At 50.3% G+C, this 17850-nt stretch overlaps 1 protein-coding gene across 1 annotated transcript in view; it reads left to right on the top strand.

The window, feature by feature from the left end:
• ASTN2 (astrotactin 2) overlaps positions 1–17850 on the top strand; it is a 351565-nt gene that overhangs the window by 313292 nt on the left and 20423 nt on the right. The window contains exon 20 of the mRNA XM_071453747.1: positions 3706–3847. Within this exon, the coding sequence (XP_071309848.1) occupies positions 3706–3847 (142 nt within the window). The remainder of the gene's footprint in view (positions 1–3705; positions 3848–17850) is intronic.

Raw genomic sequence — 17850 nt, forward strand, 5'->3', positions numbered from 1 at the left:
TTCTTTATATTTGCTGGCGGGATGTGTGAGAACACAAGTCCAGATGGGAAAAAGAAGCCCCTTTGCTTTCCATCACGAGCTACTTATCCATGTAATCCCTTTTATAAAGTGATCAAACTCCTTCCTAAAAGATGGTTGGGTTATTTGCCCTTTGCAGGAGTAGACCAACTATTTATCCATGTCCAATTTACATCCTCTTGCCATTACTGCCCATTAACCTAACTATTGCTTTTCCATCTGAGTGCCTGCCCTGTTGATGTGTTCACAGTCATGTGTCTCTATTTGGCCTTTTTTCCCCCTGTTTTTATTAGGGAATTTGGCCTTTTTGTTCTTTCCCTGTGAAATCTTCTCTCCTTCTTTTCCTGTGCCTTGCTCTTGAGCACAGTTGAGGAATGCTGTGCACTTAGTCCCCATGTGGCCTCATGCAGTTGGGTCAGTGTTCTCCTGCTGCTGCGTGATCCCAGGATGATTTTTCTTGGCAGGGCAACATTACTGGTCAGTCAAGTGGCCCAAGTGTCCAAAGCCAGGTTGGAGAGGACTTGGAGAAACTTGGTGTAGTGGAAGGTCCCTGCCTGTGGTTGGGGTGAGGTGAAAGGGGCTGATCTGTCTTGTCCCTACCAATCCAAACCATTCTCTGATTTATGATAATTCTCTCACCATTCCACCAAAAGCAGCTGTTGCTTTAGCTCTGTTCCACTGACAAAGTCCCAGTCTAAATCTAGGGAATAACTTGTTTTTTCTGCTCCTAAAGAAAGCTTAAGAAATTCCCTTCCAGCTGCTCTCAGGGCACTGAGGACTGAAGGGTCTCTGCCTTCTCTTTTGTGAGATGAACAAACACAGTCTCTGTGTGCCCTGCTTTGTCCAGGGGAGAGCAGGGAACAGCAGCTCCCTGCACTGGCTGCAGACTGACAGCTCTGGGTGTCTGCCTTGTCCCCAGGGTGTCCCTTCCCTGTCTTTGCTCCATGGTCTGTGCAGTCTGGCACCGCCAGTGATCTCACTGCTGCTTGTACAGGTACAGAAAAACTCCCAGCCTTGGGGCTGAGGTTCCAGCATCTTTGTTAGCATCTATTTTGCTGTTTTCATAATAACCTCTTTGCTTGGCAGAGCCAACAAGAGGGGAGAGTTCCCCAGAGGTTCAGAATTGAGCAAAAAGCACCCTGTTGCTTTGTGGATTTTATTGCAAGGGTTTTGGCTCAATCCAAGTGGAGACACTGTTGGCAGACCCTGCAATCTTCTTTCCCTCCTGTGCAGGGGGACAGAAATGCACTCCATCCCCTGAGCAGGTCTGATCCATGGCAAACCAGACCACTGTGGGAAGCAGCTACTGCTGTGTGTCAGGGCAGTGCTCCCTGCCAGCCTGTTCCCTCAAAACTACCCAGAAAGACCATGGGAGAGGAGCTTTCAGATGTTAGTGTGTGTCCTAGAGAAAGTTAGCTGTGCAATTTTCACCATAGAATGGTCTGTATTGGAAAGGACCTGAAAGATCATCTCATTCCAACCACCCTGCCTTGGGCCTGTCCTGCCCTTCCACCAGACCAGGTTGCTCCAAGCCCCATCCAACCTGGCCTTAATACATTCTTTGAGTCAGTGGTTGCACGTGACATTTTCCATCTCATTTCCAGTCTCCTGCAAGTCTGGTTCCACCCTCTCCCTGTCTCAGCCCATCCCATCTCATCTCTTGTGCTCCCTGGCACAGATATCCTGGCTGATCCTCCTACCTGGGGGCTGCCCAGCTCAGATCCTGGACTCCGAGTCCCCTTGGCCTCACCCAGCTCTCACTGCAATCTCTGCCCACCTATTTTCTTTCCTAGACCTCATCAGCTGCTTAGAGGAAGGTGTGAGATCCCACAGCATTCATCCATGGGATGATCTGTCCCCCCATGAGGCTTCTTCCTGCTCAGAAGGGAAGTTGCTTGAGGCTGGAAGAGCCTTCAAGCCCTTTGCTCTACTTCAACAACACATTCTGGTCCTGCTTCTTTGTTGGTGATTCATCAGTTTTGTAAGCCATGGCAGAGTCTGTTCTCAATGACTCCTGGTGACAGGGAGTTCCCCAATCCAGCCCAATGTTGTAGGAAAAGGGATGGAAATGAAAATTGGAAATGAGTAATAGGGGTTTGTTTGTTTGCTTAAACCATAAACCCAGAGCTGAGGGACTTGTTGAAGGCTGGGCAGCGCTCGTGACTTCCAGGCAGGGATTTTCCTGCTGCCAACCCAACCTGCCTGTTGAGCTGTCTTGGGATTTGGGACAGACCTGAGTCCAGGAGCTGGGTTGAGCTACAGAGACTGGTGACAGAGCTGCCTGAAAAAGTTTGGAAAGAACAAGTCGTGCTGGGAGCATTAAAATGAATAATTAAGGCTTGGATTCCTTCAGGGAGGAAAAGAATTTATTGCCGCTCTTTTCTCTAGCCAAGGGGGATATTTGTTACTGAGTTGTGTGTTTTGAGACAAGACGCAAATGCGGTTTAGGGGGCTGGGGATGAGGGGATTTTTTCTTCTACCTGGATAATTCAGCTTCACAACGGGATGTTCTGGGCTGGTTACACCACTGCCTTGTTCCTTAGGGTCTGTACCAAGAACTGCTGCTTCGTTTCAGTACTCCTCAGTCACTTTTGCCTTTAGAAAGACAAAAGTGCTGAGAAGGGAATTCTCCTCCTCCCTCTGCTGCGGTGTCTTGACATTTCCACATGCATAAGGTACCCAGCACAGCAATCTGGGCCCAGCTTGGCTTACACCAGCACAGATATCACCTAGAGCAGTCTTGCTCCTATTCCCACCATTGGGAACAGGGCACAGCCTGGGCAGATGCTCTGTCTTATTTTCCTTCGTGGCACCTCAGGCTTTCAGTTACGCCAGTGTGAAATGGGAATTAAATGCAATGAGCTCTAACCAATAGACAGGCTGCCCACTGCGAGGAGACAGGTTGCACAGCAGTGGACAGTCATGCCCAAAAACCTTAATAAATGGAGCATTTTCAGTTTCAGCTGGGTCATGATCTAAGTGTTTAATAGGCTTTATAAACCAGAAGACTAAAAAGAAAGGTTTTTCAGTATTTTTAATTAGTGTGTTTTTTTTCTTTGAGTGCTTATAAAAAAGCAAGTGTTCTTCAACATGACTGAAGGAGATCCAGTCAGAGCTCCAGGATCTGGCAGCATGCAGATGAAAGGGAATGCAAAGCTACTGGCTATCATTAAATTAAATAAAAAAAAAAAATAAAACCATCACATTGATAGCAATTCCACCCAAGCACTAAAATTTTTTTTTTTTTTTTTTTTGCTGTTAACAACATGGCAGAAACACCTTTTGCTGTGGCAGGTAATGCTTGGAAAAGGCCATGCCTTGTTTAAGAGCTGGACATGCAGCAAGGACAGGAGATCCCTGTTTAGCCAGGCTTCCAGATCTTCTGTAGCCCAGCTCTGGGTGGTGTTTCTGCACTGTGTGCAGTGAGGCCACACGTCCCCTCTGGGCTGTGATTGCAGCTGGCTATGGAGTGACTTAGCCCTGCACAGCTGGTGGCCCAGGTGTGTTCCCTCCTTGCTTTATCCATAGGTGACATTCTCCACACAGACTTGGGACATGCCACAGCCAGCTGGAGTTTGCTGATTGCATGTCCTGCATAGAGATGTTCCTGCAGTGATTTTAAAGTGGTCAGCAGTAATTCTGTACCTGTGTTGATGCTCTGGTCTTGCTCCTCTCTTTGCTCTGCAGGAGAATCCTTGAGCTTTGCAGATGATTTGCTCTCTGGCCTGGCAACCTCCTGTGTGGCAGCGGGTCGGAGCCACGGAGATGTCCCTGAAACCAGCCTCTACTCAGTCATTTTCAAGTGCCTGGAACCAGATGGTCTGTACAAGTAAGGAGAGACACATGGGGAGCTGCTGGGGGCAAGGAGGGGTCTCCAATGCTGTTATTGAGTTGTTATTGACCTTTTTGGTCAGCAGTGTGGTACACCAGGCATGGGGCAAATGGTCAGAGTCTGCCTGATGCTTTGGGTGAAATGGAAAAGCAGCGTCTGCCAGTGCAGTGCTGGAGGCACTGGGAGTCTGTGGGACACTCCTGGATAACTCCTCCTTTCAGCGTTCTGGGTTTCCAGGTCCATGCCTGGTGGACAGGGTTGTCTCTGATGCATGAACTGAGCTGATGTGGACAGATTGGAGCAAGTTGCCAAGTGCCTGGTGGGATGAAATAGATGTCAAAAGTGTGACAATATGAAATAGATGTCAAAAGTGTGACAGGTGTTTATAAGTTGCTGTTTCTCTTAGTAGGACATACTTGAGATCAGAGAGACACCAAATCCTTCTGCCCACTGCCCACATATTGTGGATATTTGACTCTTCTGAGGTACTTTTTGGGAGTTGAATTTTCTGTTTGAATCTTGTGGATATTTGACTATTTGAATATTGTGGATATTTGACTCTTCTGAGATACTTTTTAGGAGTTGAATTTTCTGTTTGAATCTTGTGGATTCATGAGTTTCCAGAGCAAAGGGATAATACCAAGAACTGAATTTTAACTTCTCCTTTAGAAACATTTGGACAGGGTCTGGGCTTTCCAATCTGGCTCATTAGCCAGGGCATCCTCTGTCTTGAGAGGGATATCAGGAGTCAGATCAGTAAGAGAGGAAAAATAGAGCAAAGAGGCAAGGAGACAGAGGAGAGACAGAGTGAGCAAGAGAGAAACACCCAGGGCTTAATGTCAGAGTGACTGCAATAATTAAAACACATTTTGTAGTGAGTAATGAAACTTTTTATGGGACCACAAAAGCATTTAAAGTGAGAGCTGGCAAATAGTCTGTCAGCGAGAACTTTTTAAGACCTTGATTAATACTTTCCCTCCACTGCTCCCCAGTTAAGTATGTTGACAGCCTCCAAAGCCTTTATTGCACATCCCTGGAGCAGGGCTGTCTCCAGGAGTGGGCTCCAAGTGGTACCTCTTGCCATTTAATAATATCAGACATTTTCTTGTTGAATATCTATAATGCATAAATATAATTATTTATATCTCTGGGAACTGGGCTGCTCTGAAAAGGTGCCAGGGAGAGGCTGGAGCAACCACAGAGCTTGCTAGTAACCCAACACCCATAAAACTGGCCCTGTTGTGAGCTCTCAGCTCCCAGCTGCCAGGGGCACTGGGACAGGGAAGAGCCACTGGTTTTGATGGAGGCTGCTGCCGTGGTGAGCTCACAGAGCTGGGAGCCAGCAGGTCTGGCTCTTGGGCAGCCTGGGCTGCCAAGTCATCCTCCCCATCTGCCAGGCAGGGGTAATTGCACTCACCCGTCACTTTAGGGGCTCTGTGATCTAATTCCTGGTGTCTGCAAAGGGCTGGGAGAGCCTTGGGTGGAAGGCAGAGGGCTTTGTCCAGGGTTTTGTCATCCCTGTGGTCAAAGCCAGTCTTGTGCTTCCCAGCCCCCAGGCGCATTGCCACGGAGGTGGTCAGCAGAGCTGGCAGTGCCCTGTGCCCTGGGCATGGGACAGCAGCTTTTGTGGGGAGCCAGGGCTGCAAGCAGCCAGCAGGCAGCTGTCCCCTGGCACCAGGGAGCTCTGGAGCTTGTCCTGTGTGGGGACAGGCCCCGGGGTGACACACAGCTCTGGCTCTGTCCCACAGCAGGGCTTGGCTCTCCGCTCCCGGGGCGGTGCACGCAGTGCACATGGATGGGCACATGTTCCTGTGGGCACCTCTGGGGCACAGACCCCTGTTCCTGGGCATCCAAAAACATTGCTTGTAGGCACAGCCCAGCACCCCCTCCTTGCTGGCTGCTGCTGCTTGCCCCAGAACACAGCATGGATTGATAAACCCCTGCTCCACTGCTGTGTCTGCCCAGCACACACCCTCCTGCTCCAACCTGGGCCCTGCCCAGCGTGTTTACTGAGCATTCTCAGCTACACAGGCACCCCCATTAAATATTCCTCTGCTCAGATGTCCACCCAGTTGCAACACAGCGTGAAGAAAGCCAGAGCAGTGAAATGTGAGGCTAACGCTGCTCTGCGCCCGCACAGACAGAACAACAACACAAACAAACACGGGCACGGGGTCATTCCTTAAATTGAATTTCTTCTGCTTGTTTCATTCGTTTCTGTGGAAAAATAGCTATCTATAATAGCTCTGGGCTAGGTATAATCCTGATTATAGCCACTTGCAGGGCTCTGTGCTGTTCTCTAGGCTGGGAGGTAAGCACACAGTCTGCAGCATCAGAGCTCTTCACAAACAAATGATTTGCTTCTGCAGTAGTCTGAGGGTATCACATAACCCTAGCAAGGGGACTGGGAGGTCATGGAAGCCTCTTCTGCCCTGCAAATGTGTCGAACATCCTGTCCTTTTCTTCTGTAGTACCTACAGCAATTACACTCTGCTGTGGACCATTCATTTGGAGTACTACCAGCCTGAGATCAAAGCTGGGCTGGAGTATGAAAACAAACCCAAAAAAATGTTCTACAAGCAAACAAATAAGCAAAGTCTGATTGATTCCTTTGCTTTCAAGACTTCTGTAATTCCAAAACATAAATGAACAAAAGGAGAACTAATTTCTTTGTCCTTTGCAGTTTCAGTCTGAGGAAAATATGTTGCCTGTCATCCCTTTTCTTCCCTTTGCCTTTAACACATTGGGGCTAAGATGCATAAACCCTGCATAAAGGGTTTTCCAGAGCAAGTAGATCATGTCAACAAAGGCACATGCTCCAAAGGCTCATGTACATGTGTGGACACCCCTGCCAGTGTGCCACACCACACACAGGTGCCCATCCATGGAGACCCATGCTGCATGCCTGGGAATGTACTCCCAGGGACCTGTGCATGGGCACTGAGGATGGTCCTTGAAGACTGTTGAGTTTTGCTGCAGTTCTTAAAAAGCAGAAATCTTACATTCTTGTGAGATGGAGAAGGGATTGCTCTCCCCTGAGGTCAGCTGGACAGAGCTGTCTGTCAAGCTTCCCCCCAGGTGGATCTGTAAGAGGATGAGGTGAGGAGGGCAGAGGGGATGTGGATGTGTCTGTGAAGTGCTCACCTTGCATGGAGCAGCCAGCCTGGCCAGCAGCCAGTGCCACTCAGACGGATGGTTTGGGAGCCTTGGGAGCACCAGACATCGACAGGCAGCTCGTGATGAGCCAAAACCAAAACAACAGTGAGGAGGAAGGGCTCTGGCTTGTCTCAGAGATCAAACTCAGCTCAGAGGACTGAGCACCCCAAAAACCCATCCAATCTCTTCACTGAGGAGGCAGGACCTTCCCCTGGGCACCCCCCAAACCCATCCAATCTCTTCACTGAGGAGGCAGGAGCTCCCCTGGGCACCCCACAGCCTCCCTGAGCCTTTATCACACCTCATCCATCTCAGCTCTCACCCCATTGCTGGGGGAGTGCCTGGGGATGCTCATGGCTGGGCTGTACCTGCTTGGCTACCAGAAGGCAGCTTTGCCAGCCCAGCACGTTTGCTTCAGATACTTGGGGAGACACCAAGCAACCCTCAGCCAAAAAGGGAAATTCTGGAAAGGGAAATGAAAAACCCCCTCCAGCTCCTCAATGGAGCTGCAGTGCAAACACACCAACCTCTTCCCTGCGCCACAGATACTATAATTATAGATTAGATTAAATCCCAATGTTTCACTTTATTTACATTCCTGACCTAGCCTATTCATTTCCAGTGTTTGTGCCAAGAATCAGCACAAAATTTACTGGAAATAATATGGAAGTCATCAGGATTCCTTCCAGAGCCTTTCCTTGGAGTGTGTTCATATGCTGTGAAGAAGCCTTTACATTCCCTCTGCTGGCTCAGATGGGGTTTCCCCAGGGTGATCATGAACCAGCCCAGAGGCTCTGGGAGAGCACGTTTCAGGGGTGTTGGAAAGGTGGAAACCTCTTCCTAGGGGTTGAAGATTGAGGACTGGAGGGAAGGGGGTTCAGTCAGAGCTCAGAATGGCAACACAAGGCTCCCATCTGCAGCCAGGACCCACCAAGTCCTGCCCAGGCAGTGCCAGCCTCTGCAGGGTCTGCAGGCCATCAACAGCGTGCCCAGGCTCAGCTTGGGATAACATGGAACATCCCTTTTTGGTGAGCTTAAGGAAAAAGGCAGAGGTGTGGAGCAGGGAGAGCCCATCAGAGCACGGAGAGGCAGGGGCTGCAATCCACAGGCTGAACGTGCTGAAGGAGCTGGCCCAGAGCAAGGCTGATTAATGCAGAGTGACCTCTGCCGTGTGCATAGCTGGGATAAAAAGTGGAACAGAAAACCCTTGGTGCTCAAGAGTGAGTTCATGCTGGCAGCAGTCCCCTGCTCCTTACATGATGCTAATTGTTGTTGTTGTTGGTTTTCTGTCAGGAAGACATGTGAGTGAGTGTCACAGACATCTTTTATGGAAAATCCTTTCCCTAGGATTTTTCCTCCTGAGAAGCTGAGAGGCCTCAGGAACAAAATGTAAACATTGATTATCTGCTGCTGTGGAATGCAACAGGTGGATCTGGGATTGGTCTCATGTGGTTGTTTCTAATTAATGGCCAATCACAGTCAGCTGAGTCAGAGCCACAAGCCTTTGTTATCATTCCTTCTTTTTCTATTCTTAGCCAGCCTTCTGATGAAATCCTTTCTTCTATTCTTTTACTATAGTTTTAATATAATATATATCATAAAATAGTAAGTCAAGCCTTCTGAAACATGGAGTCAGATCCTCATCTCTTCCCTCATCCTTGGACCCCTGCGAACACCATCACAAGTGAGCACTGGAGCAATCAGAGACAGATCCCAAACAGCTCCATGGCATGGGTTAGAACACATCTGTTACAGCCCTTGGCCAGGTCCCCTGTGTGCACAGGAGCTGTGCTGCTTCACTGAATCCACCTCTCCCCTTCCACGTGCTCTGCAGCTTCCCAGAGCTGACTGCTGCAGGGCTGCCCTTTCTCCTCAGGCATTCCTGGCTTGCAGAAGCTCCAACAAGGCAAGTCAGGAGCTGATTTTGCTAAATCCTAAGCCTGTACCCCAAATGCAGGCTTTCTCAGCACTTTGGGGTTGTGGCAGAGCCAGGCTGCCCTGTGCTGGCTCAGGTGTTTTTGCTGCAGTGAGTCCAGCACAGAGCCCTGTGGGCTCACCTGGGCTGTGTGTGGATCACTGGCTGGCAGGGGGACTGGCCCCATGGAAGATGGGCTGTACAGGGAGCTCAGGGGCTCAGCACAAGGGTGTAATCTCTGCACTCATTTCCATGAAGTCCCATTTGTGGAGGTAGGTTGGGCTCCTGCTGAGGCTCCAGCATCAGGAGGATACACATCTAAAAACCACAGAGAAGACATTCATGGTTTTTTCATGGCCAGTCAAACCTGGGGGGCTGTTCCCAACTTCACCATTTACTCTGTTGAGCGATTTAGGGAGATCATTTTGTCTCTCTTCCATCATCACCTGTTTACCTGTCCCCTTTAAAAACTCAGGTTTTAATCTGTCTCCTGCTCTCCTTGTGTCCAGCCTGTCCTGGGTGGCTCAGATCAAGGCCTCCAGGTGCTGCAGTGCTGCTATGCTGACTATTTGCCATCACCCTTCTAAAAGTTGTGTTTATAGCTGGATTTTCCTCTTGATCTGTCTCTGCCACCAGTGCTCAACCACCTGGGGCAGATCTGGCATTGGGAGATGCCTTTCTCTGACCTCAGTAGAGCCTTCTTCTTTAGTATCTGCCAAGTTTATGGGTATCTCACACCTTTTTGCTGAAAGACCAGATTTTCCTTCCCAAATTCTCTGCTTCTGCTCATACCTCATGCCACAGAGAGCAACAGAACATCTTTTGCTGCCTCCCATGGCCATCTCCTCTCTGCCCCTTCCTCAGAACAATTAGACTGAAACAACATTTTTGGTTTTGTCCCTAAAAACTGCCAGCATCTGCATCCCAGATCTGTCTGGGTCCAGGCCTATCCACATTGTCCCTCTGGAGGTGGCTGTAGGAAGGCTGGCAGTGGTGTAGTGAGGAAAAGGAAGGAGGAGGAGGAGGAGGCATGGAGGGGTTATTTTATGGGGTATTGCAGCTGTGCCAATATAGGATTCTTCCTGGGAATGGCAATGGGGTGGAGAGGAAGATTTTGGCCTCTTTTCCTGTTGGTAGACAAATGGATCTTTACAATTCCACCTTTTTTTCCCCATCAGCAATCCCATATCACCAACCCCTTTTAGCCACAGAACTTGGAGAGTATTCTTAGTCCTGACTGTGTAGAAACTTAATTCTGCTCCACATCCAAGTCTTATCTCATGGACTAATGGGAGAGGGAGTGCAAGGGCTGTGATATAAATATCAACACGGGCCTTGCTGGCTTGGGTTTGCTCTAAGGCAGCCAAACCTGCATCGTGCTACTGCCTTGGAGCCATTTGTTTTGTTCATCAGGTCTCCATGGTGCAGAGCACCCTCCTCCTGAAGGCTGGGAAGCTGAGGGCCATGCTGGTTTGATTCTCCCAGCACAGTCTGAACACTCTCCAGTTTCAGGACACAAGGAACACAGGACACATCCTGCTTTTTTTATCTGGTAGAGAAGAAGGGGGTGAGGAGAAGGGCAAATGTCCTTGTTGGCTGTGTCCTTGTCACAGACATCTTTTATGGAAAATCCTTTCCTTAGCATTTTTCCTCCTGAGAAGCTGAGAGGCCTCAGGAACAAAATGTAACCAATGGTTATCTGCTGCTGTGGAATGCAACAGGTGCATCTGGGATTGGGCTCATGTGGTTGTTTCTAATTAATGGCCAGTCACAGCCCAGCTGGCTCAGACAGCCGAGCCACAAACCTTTGTTATCATTCTTTCCTATTCTATTCTTAGCCAGCCTTCTGATGAAATCCTTTCTTCTATTCTTTTAGTATAGTTTTAATATAATATATATCATAAAATAATAAATCAGCCTTCTGAAACATGGAGTCAGATCCTCGTCCCTTCCCTCATCCTGGGACCCCTGTGAACACGGTCACAGTGTCCTGGCAAGGGAAACTGGGAGGGAGAGGTGTGACCTGCCTGGGGCTCCTCAGTGATCTGGAGCTGAGCTGAGGGGTGGCCATGCTCACATTTCACAAAGCCCCACTGCAGGAGAACACTTAGCAGAATTGCTTTCTTTGGTCAGGTGATTAAGAGATGCTCCCTGCAAAGAATTGTATTCTCTTCCTAATTTCCTTGTGCAGTCTGGGACTCAGGGATCTGAGAGTGGGAAATTTGACAGCTGCTCTGCACCCATAGCAGCTCAAGCTGATATTTCCAGACAACTCGAGATTTGGGTTTATTCAGGCTTTAAGGAGTGGCCAAAAGCAGCACGATCCTGTCCACAAACATGCCCAAGGAAGGACATGTCCCTGTGGGTCTTGGGGGTCTCTGTGGGGTCTGTTGGACTCTATGGGATCTCTGGGGCCTCTGTGGAGTCTCTGGGGTCTCTGTGGGGTCTGTCAGACTATATGTGATCTCTGGGGTCTCTTTGGGATCTGTTGGACTCTATGGGGTCTGTGGAACTCTGTGGGATCTGTGGGGTCTCTGTGGGGTCTCTGTGGGATCTGTGGGGTCTCTGTGGGTCTGTGGGGTCTCTGTGGGATCTGTGGGGTCTCTGTGGGATCTGTGGGGTCTCTGTGGGATCCATGGGGTCTCTGTGAGGCCTGTGGGACTCTATGGGATCTGTGAGATCCCTGTGGGTCTTTGGGGTCTCTGTGGGGTCTGTTGGACTCTATGGGACCTCTGGGGACTCTGTGGAGTGTGTGGGGTCTCTGTGGGGTCTTTGGGACTCTATGGGATCTCTGGGGTCTCTCTGGGGTCTTTGGGGTCTCTGTGGGGTCTGCCCAGGTGTTCAGTCACTACTGAACCCACAGGTCTTATCTGAACCCAGACCATCCCCACAATCAGCTCAGACAGACTCTGTGTAGGACCCCAGCTCCCCAAAGGTGGAGATATTTGGCTGTGATACTTCTCTGAATAAAAGGATAAGTCACAAGTTAATCCTACCTGCCCATCCTTTTGCCCACTCTCAAAAGCAAAGTTTGGATGCCACGAGCTGCAAGTTCTGTCCCAGCTCAGCCCTGCAATGTGCATTTCTCTCACACAAGGCTGCAAGTCCATAAAACGAGTCAAACTTCTTTTTTTGTTTCATTTTTCCAAAGGACACCTGCATCACATCTCAGCCCATCCTTTTCTGGTAACAACAAGAGCACAGAGAGTCCTTCACCAGCCTTGTCTCCCAGAGAACACTTTGTTATGTTTGTTTTCCTTTTGTTTGTGTGTTATTTATTAAAAAAAATACATCTCTTTTAATCTCTGACTTGTGCAGAACATTACATCAGTAAGCACCCACCTCCTGGTCCTGCCAAAGTGGAGTTTATCAGCACAAAGTGACCTCTCCAGCTCTGCCACCCCTTCTCCCCCTCAGGGCCATGGCTCTTTCCCAGAGGAACAGGGAGTTTCTGCAGGGAGTTTGTCACAGGAGAGCTGCAGGCAATGGAGCCCCTGCCCAGATCTCAAATGGCCTTTAATTTATTCCTTGGGGTTTGGGTTGTTTCCCCCCTGCCTGTGTTTGCAAGAGGAGCTGGTAAATTGAGACATCTCCATTTTGGGAGCATCATGTTCAAGGCTTCACCATCAGAGCCACAGCTCCTGTTGGCTTCAGCTGAACCTGGGACAGAGTAAAACAGACATCAAAAAAGTAACCTCAAAGCAGCTGCTTCTTCCTGAGTGTTCCCACCTGTAAAACATGTATTAAAACTGAGCCACACCCTGTGCTGGGCTTCCAATACAGTGGGGAGATCCATGGTAAAGTGTGAGGAAAAGCTGAGGAGCATCTCTGCTGGGCTGCAGAGATGGCAGCCATGTGGGGAGCTGGGGCTGGCTGTGGGTGATGCTCTGTGCTGAGCTGTGGCCCTTTGGTCATCCCCATCTGAAATTTCCTTGGAGTACCTTCAGAGCAATTGCTCCCACCACACGTGCCCTCATTGCTCCTGGTCACCTCACACACACACACACCACACTTGCTTCCCTCATCAGGAATGAGAGAAATTTGATTATATAGCAATATGGTTTCTGTTATGAGAAGGGGGAAAAAAATTACCATGGCTTTCATTTAAAACCCTTGGAGCCAAAGCTTATGTCATGATGTAAAAGTTAAAATAAAAAAAAAAGAAAAGAAAAAAAGAAGTAGGGTTTGTGGGATGCTGGTTGTTCAAGGGGTGGTGGATGGAGGGGTCAGTGGGGTTCTGTTTTCACTGGATGGAGTTGGCTGTGGAGACACTGCCCTGGCAGGATGGGTGTGAAGGGAGCTCAGAGCTGAGTCACAGGGACATGTCCCAATAGCTTGTCCCAACACCTGGGCAGTGAGCTGGGCTTGGACACATCTTGCCACATCTCTGGGCTGTCATACCCCTGGATCAGGGTCTGTTGCTTGTCTTCCATCTCTTCTCCTCTTGATTTTTGCCAGGGAAACCACAGGGCAGCCCATGGCAGCAGCAACCTGAGCTAGGTCTGGAGCAGGATGGGTGTGAAGGGAGGGATGGGTGTGAAGGGAGCTCAGAGCTGAGTCACAGGGACATGTCCCAGTAGCTTGTCCCAACACCTGGGCAGTGAGCTGGGCTTGGACACATCTTGCCACATACCCCTGGGCTGTCATACCCTTGGATCAGGGTCTGTTGCTTGTCTTCCATCTCTTCTCCTCTTGATTTTTGCCATGGAAACCACAGGGCAGCCCATGGCAGCAGCAACCTGAGCTAGGTCTGGAGCATGCCACTTTTCTCCTTCCCTCTGAGCATCTCCCAGTGCCCTGCAGCTGCAGGAGTGGCCTCCCCTCCTAATCTCATTGCACAACCCCAACCAGAAGGGCTGGGATACTTTCATGTTTCCCTTCCCTCTGGTTTGCATCATTGCAACATCCCAGTCTTCCAGCCTTTCTGGGCAGGGTCTGTGGGGATGTGTCCTGCACACCCCAGTTTCTCACATGGGGCAGGGGATGTTGGGGAGGGCTGGTTGCTCTCCAGGACACCCACCCCAGCCTGCTGGGGAAACCTCTCAGACAAAGCAACTGAAACCAAAATATTTCTTCAGTGTTTGGACACGTCACTGCTGATGCAAGGGGAAGGATTTCAAACCATTTCAGCTGCCACAAGTTGTACTCTTGGCCCTGCATTGCAGGGTGGTCTTGGCCCCTTGTGCCCCTCCCCTCTGGATCTGAGGGCTTTGCTGGTTGGTGGATGTTTTGTGGTGTCCCCGTGGGTGCTGCCCTCCTGAGGGTGTGGAGGTGGATGGATGAGAGCCTCTGCCCAGATCTCAAATGGCCTTTAATTTATTCCTTGGGGTGCATTTCTGCCCATGCTCTTTATAGTTTTGTACCTGACACTGGGACATCTCCCTTTGCTGAGGGTCTGCCCTGTTCCACAGCAGGTACCCCAGTGCTCCCCAATAGCCCCATAAACACACCAATCATCCCATAACCCTACTCCATAGCCCACAGGCAAGATCATGGCCAGATCCTGCTGTAAGCAGCCTCTGGGTGTGCAGGTGAATGTAGAGGTGGAGCAGTGTGGGATCGTGTGGCTGCTTAGACCCACACTGGCAGATGAAGCAAACTGATAAACTCTGGGCTTTCCACGTTGCTCAGCACACAGGATGTCCCAAACACTGCTGAAGCCCAGCAGAGTGCTGCACCTGGAGCCCCCTTGGGACCTCCCTTGCCAGGTAGCAGCTTGCAGTGACCCCTGTGGCTTTTCCATTACCTGTCCAAGCCCTCCTGATCCCTGCTCCAGCAGAGCCACCCCAGTGAAGAAGAGCTCCAGAAGAGCTCCACCCCACCCCACAGCATGGAGCCCACCCCATAGAATGAAGCCCATGGAATGGAGCTCGCCCCATAGAATGAAGCCTGTGGAATGGAGCCCACCCCATAGAATGAAGCCCATGGAATGGAACCCACCCCACAGAATGAAGCCCATGGAATGGAACCCACTCCATAGAATGAAGCCCATGGAATGGAGCCCACCCCATAGAATGAAGCCCATGGAATGAAACCCACCCCATAGAATGAAGCCCATGGAATGGAACCCACTCCATAGAATGAAGCCCATGGAATGGAGCCCACCCCATAGAATGAAGCCCATGGAATGAAACCCACCCCATAGAATGAAGCCCATGGAATGGAACCCACTCCATAGAATGAAGCCCATGGAATGGAGCCCACCCCATAGAATGAAGCCCATGGAATGGAGCCCACCCCACAGCATGGAGCCCACCCCATAGAATGAAGCCCATGGAATGGAACCCACCCCACAGAATGAAGCCCATGGAATGGAACCAACCCCATAGAATGAAGCCCATGGAATGGAACCCACCCCATGGAATGAAGCCCATGGAATGGAACCAACCCCATAGAATGAAGCCCATGGAATGAAGCCCACCCCACAGAATAAAGCCCATGGAATGGAGCCCACCCCATAGAATGAAGCCCATTGAATGGAGCCCACCCCACAGCATGGAGCCCACCTGCATCACCCCACACACAGCTCCTGAGCTCTCCCAGGCCACCTCCAGCTCTGGGCTCTGTCCCTGCCTCGTACCTGATGCCCTGCCACAAGCTAAATTGTTTTCCAAGTGGAAACATGAGTTGAAGGATTAACTCCACGAGGGCCTTTCCGTGCAATGCACCGGGATTAAATATTTATGTTGGCAAAAAGCATGTAATGGGCAGCTCCAGATCAGAGATAATGAAATTGAGGTGTGTGGAGAAAGCAGGGGGAGGCAGGGGCTTGCAGGAGCAGACGGGAGAGGGACCCAAGTGGGTTGTAGTATGTGTGCCTGGGCGATTACTTCTGGTTTTATTAATACCCCACCTGTTTGTGGGGGAGCCCCAGCCCCATTGCTGGGAGCTGTGTAGAGCACATGACAGCTCAGAAATCAGCCATTCCCATTCCTCGTGTGCACACCAGCGTCAGGCAGGAGGGATTGTCACCCAGTGGCTTTCCCTTGGAGCCACCTGGAGTGAGGGGGGGCAGGCACTGTCCTGGAGGAGGTGGCTGGGTGGGGGCAGTAGGGATGAGACCCTCTCTGTGTCATGTGCAAATGATGCACAATCCTAAATCATTAGTGGCAGTGATATAGGATCCCTGGTTCTTCCAGACTGCTGCAGTCAAGGTTATTTACTGGTGACTGTGTCGGATCAGGCAGCAATGTGGTTTGGATTAGAGGGAGGGTTCCTGATCAGGTCAGGAGAAGGCTCGTGGCAGCAAGGAAAGGCAACATCACGAGCAGGAAAGTCCATGAGAGACTCCATGGTGGATGTTAGGGAAGAGCCCTGCCAGGATGGGCAGCAGGGCAGCACAAGGAACGTGGCAAAGGAGAGGTGGTGCAGGGGGGAAGACCTTCCTCTGCTGCAGGATGAAAACAAGCAGTGAATGCAATGGCAAAAGCTGCTGCTCTTTCTCAACTCATCATTTTTATGAGACAACAACATCTCCCTCTTTCCACCCAACAACAAATATCACAGAAGGCAGCACAGGGGGGGTGGGAGTCCGTGGGACCCTGGCCAGGCTGCAGACTCCAGGGAGGTTTGAAAGCAGGCATGAATGGAGAGAATGGAAATGCACTGGCTCCCAGGCCAGCTCTCCTGCGGGGGGTCCCTTGCTCACGATGACAGCGCTGCCTCTCATAAACAGCATTTCCTCATCCCCATTTGTTCCTCTCTCTTGTGCAATCTCTTGTACCAGACGGGGATGGGAGTGAGTCCCACTGGTACGTGAATGTGTTACAAAAAACCTTCCCACCCTGCCACCAACGAAGTACTGAGAAAGAACAACAGGGTTTAAAAGGAGAAAAAAAAATAGAGAAAGAAAAAGAAAGATGGGGCAGCTGGATGGGTTTGCTACTGGCCATGACTTATTGTTCTGAGTGTAAACTCAAGGGCATGGCTGTGCTGGTAGGTTGCAGCATCAACCAGCACTCAGAAGCCCCACTGCACTTGGTGCTCTGCATCCCTCTGGGAAATGGATGCTCCTTCCCCAAATAATTTTCCTGGGTGGAAAACTTGTGACAAAAATAGAGACGAAGTAACTTGACTGAGATCACATAGTGCTGAAATTAACAGATATCCCAGCTCCAGCCAGCCCAACACCATTCCCTGTGCTGGGTTGTTTCACTTGGGCTGTGTGAGCTGCACTGCTGCTGCCAGTCCCTGAGCATGGACCAGGCACCAGGCTGCTCTTCCCAATCCACACTGCTGGGACAGAGCACAACTGGGGTCAGCTGTGACACTGAGGTGTGGGAACAAGGGCAAATCCCACCATCAGACACACCTCCTGGGCTGGTGGTGGAGGTTAGAAGGTCTCCTGGACCTGGGCTGCTGGAGCAGGGAGAGAGGATCAGCTGTAGCTTCAGAGGAAGAAAAGCTGCAGGGAGTTACAATCCTTCCCTGCAGAGTGAAAAACAAGGGAAAAAAAAAAACTGCAGGGAGCTATGCCTCTGGAACAGCTTTTGCAGGAGAGCAGGGCTGGCTCCACACCTCTGGAAGCTCCCAAATACAGTCCCTGCAATGACAAGGGGCTCTCCCATGGCACAGGACAGAGGGTCTCCAGTCCTGGCTCCTGGGGTAGCAGGGCTCTGGCTCTGAGCTGGTTGGCTCTATAGCCATCATTTCAATAAAGAAATGATTAAAAGAGGGTGGGGAAGGGGGGGAAAGAAAACCCCAAAACATCTGTTTTACTTCAAATCAGGGAAGATTCCTTTGCTTGCAAGGAATGTGTAAATCACGCCGGGCTGGGAGATGTGCATAACCCTGCCTGAAAGCTCCTCTGCACTTCAAACGAATTCTAACATGCTTACTGGGATTTTGTTTTTATTATTTGTTTTGGGCCCCCCTGCCCCCCTGCATCCTGCCCTCCACCCTGCCTGTCTGCCTGCTGGACCTGTGAGAA

Source organism: Agelaius tricolor, unplaced genomic scaffold, assembly GCF_023055355.1.
Source record: "Agelaius tricolor isolate 1412-34295 unplaced genomic scaffold, bAgeTri1.0.p SCAF_37, whole genome shotgun sequence".
In the NCBI taxonomy this organism is placed as follows: domain Eukaryota; kingdom Metazoa; phylum Chordata; class Aves; order Passeriformes; family Icteridae; genus Agelaius; species Agelaius tricolor.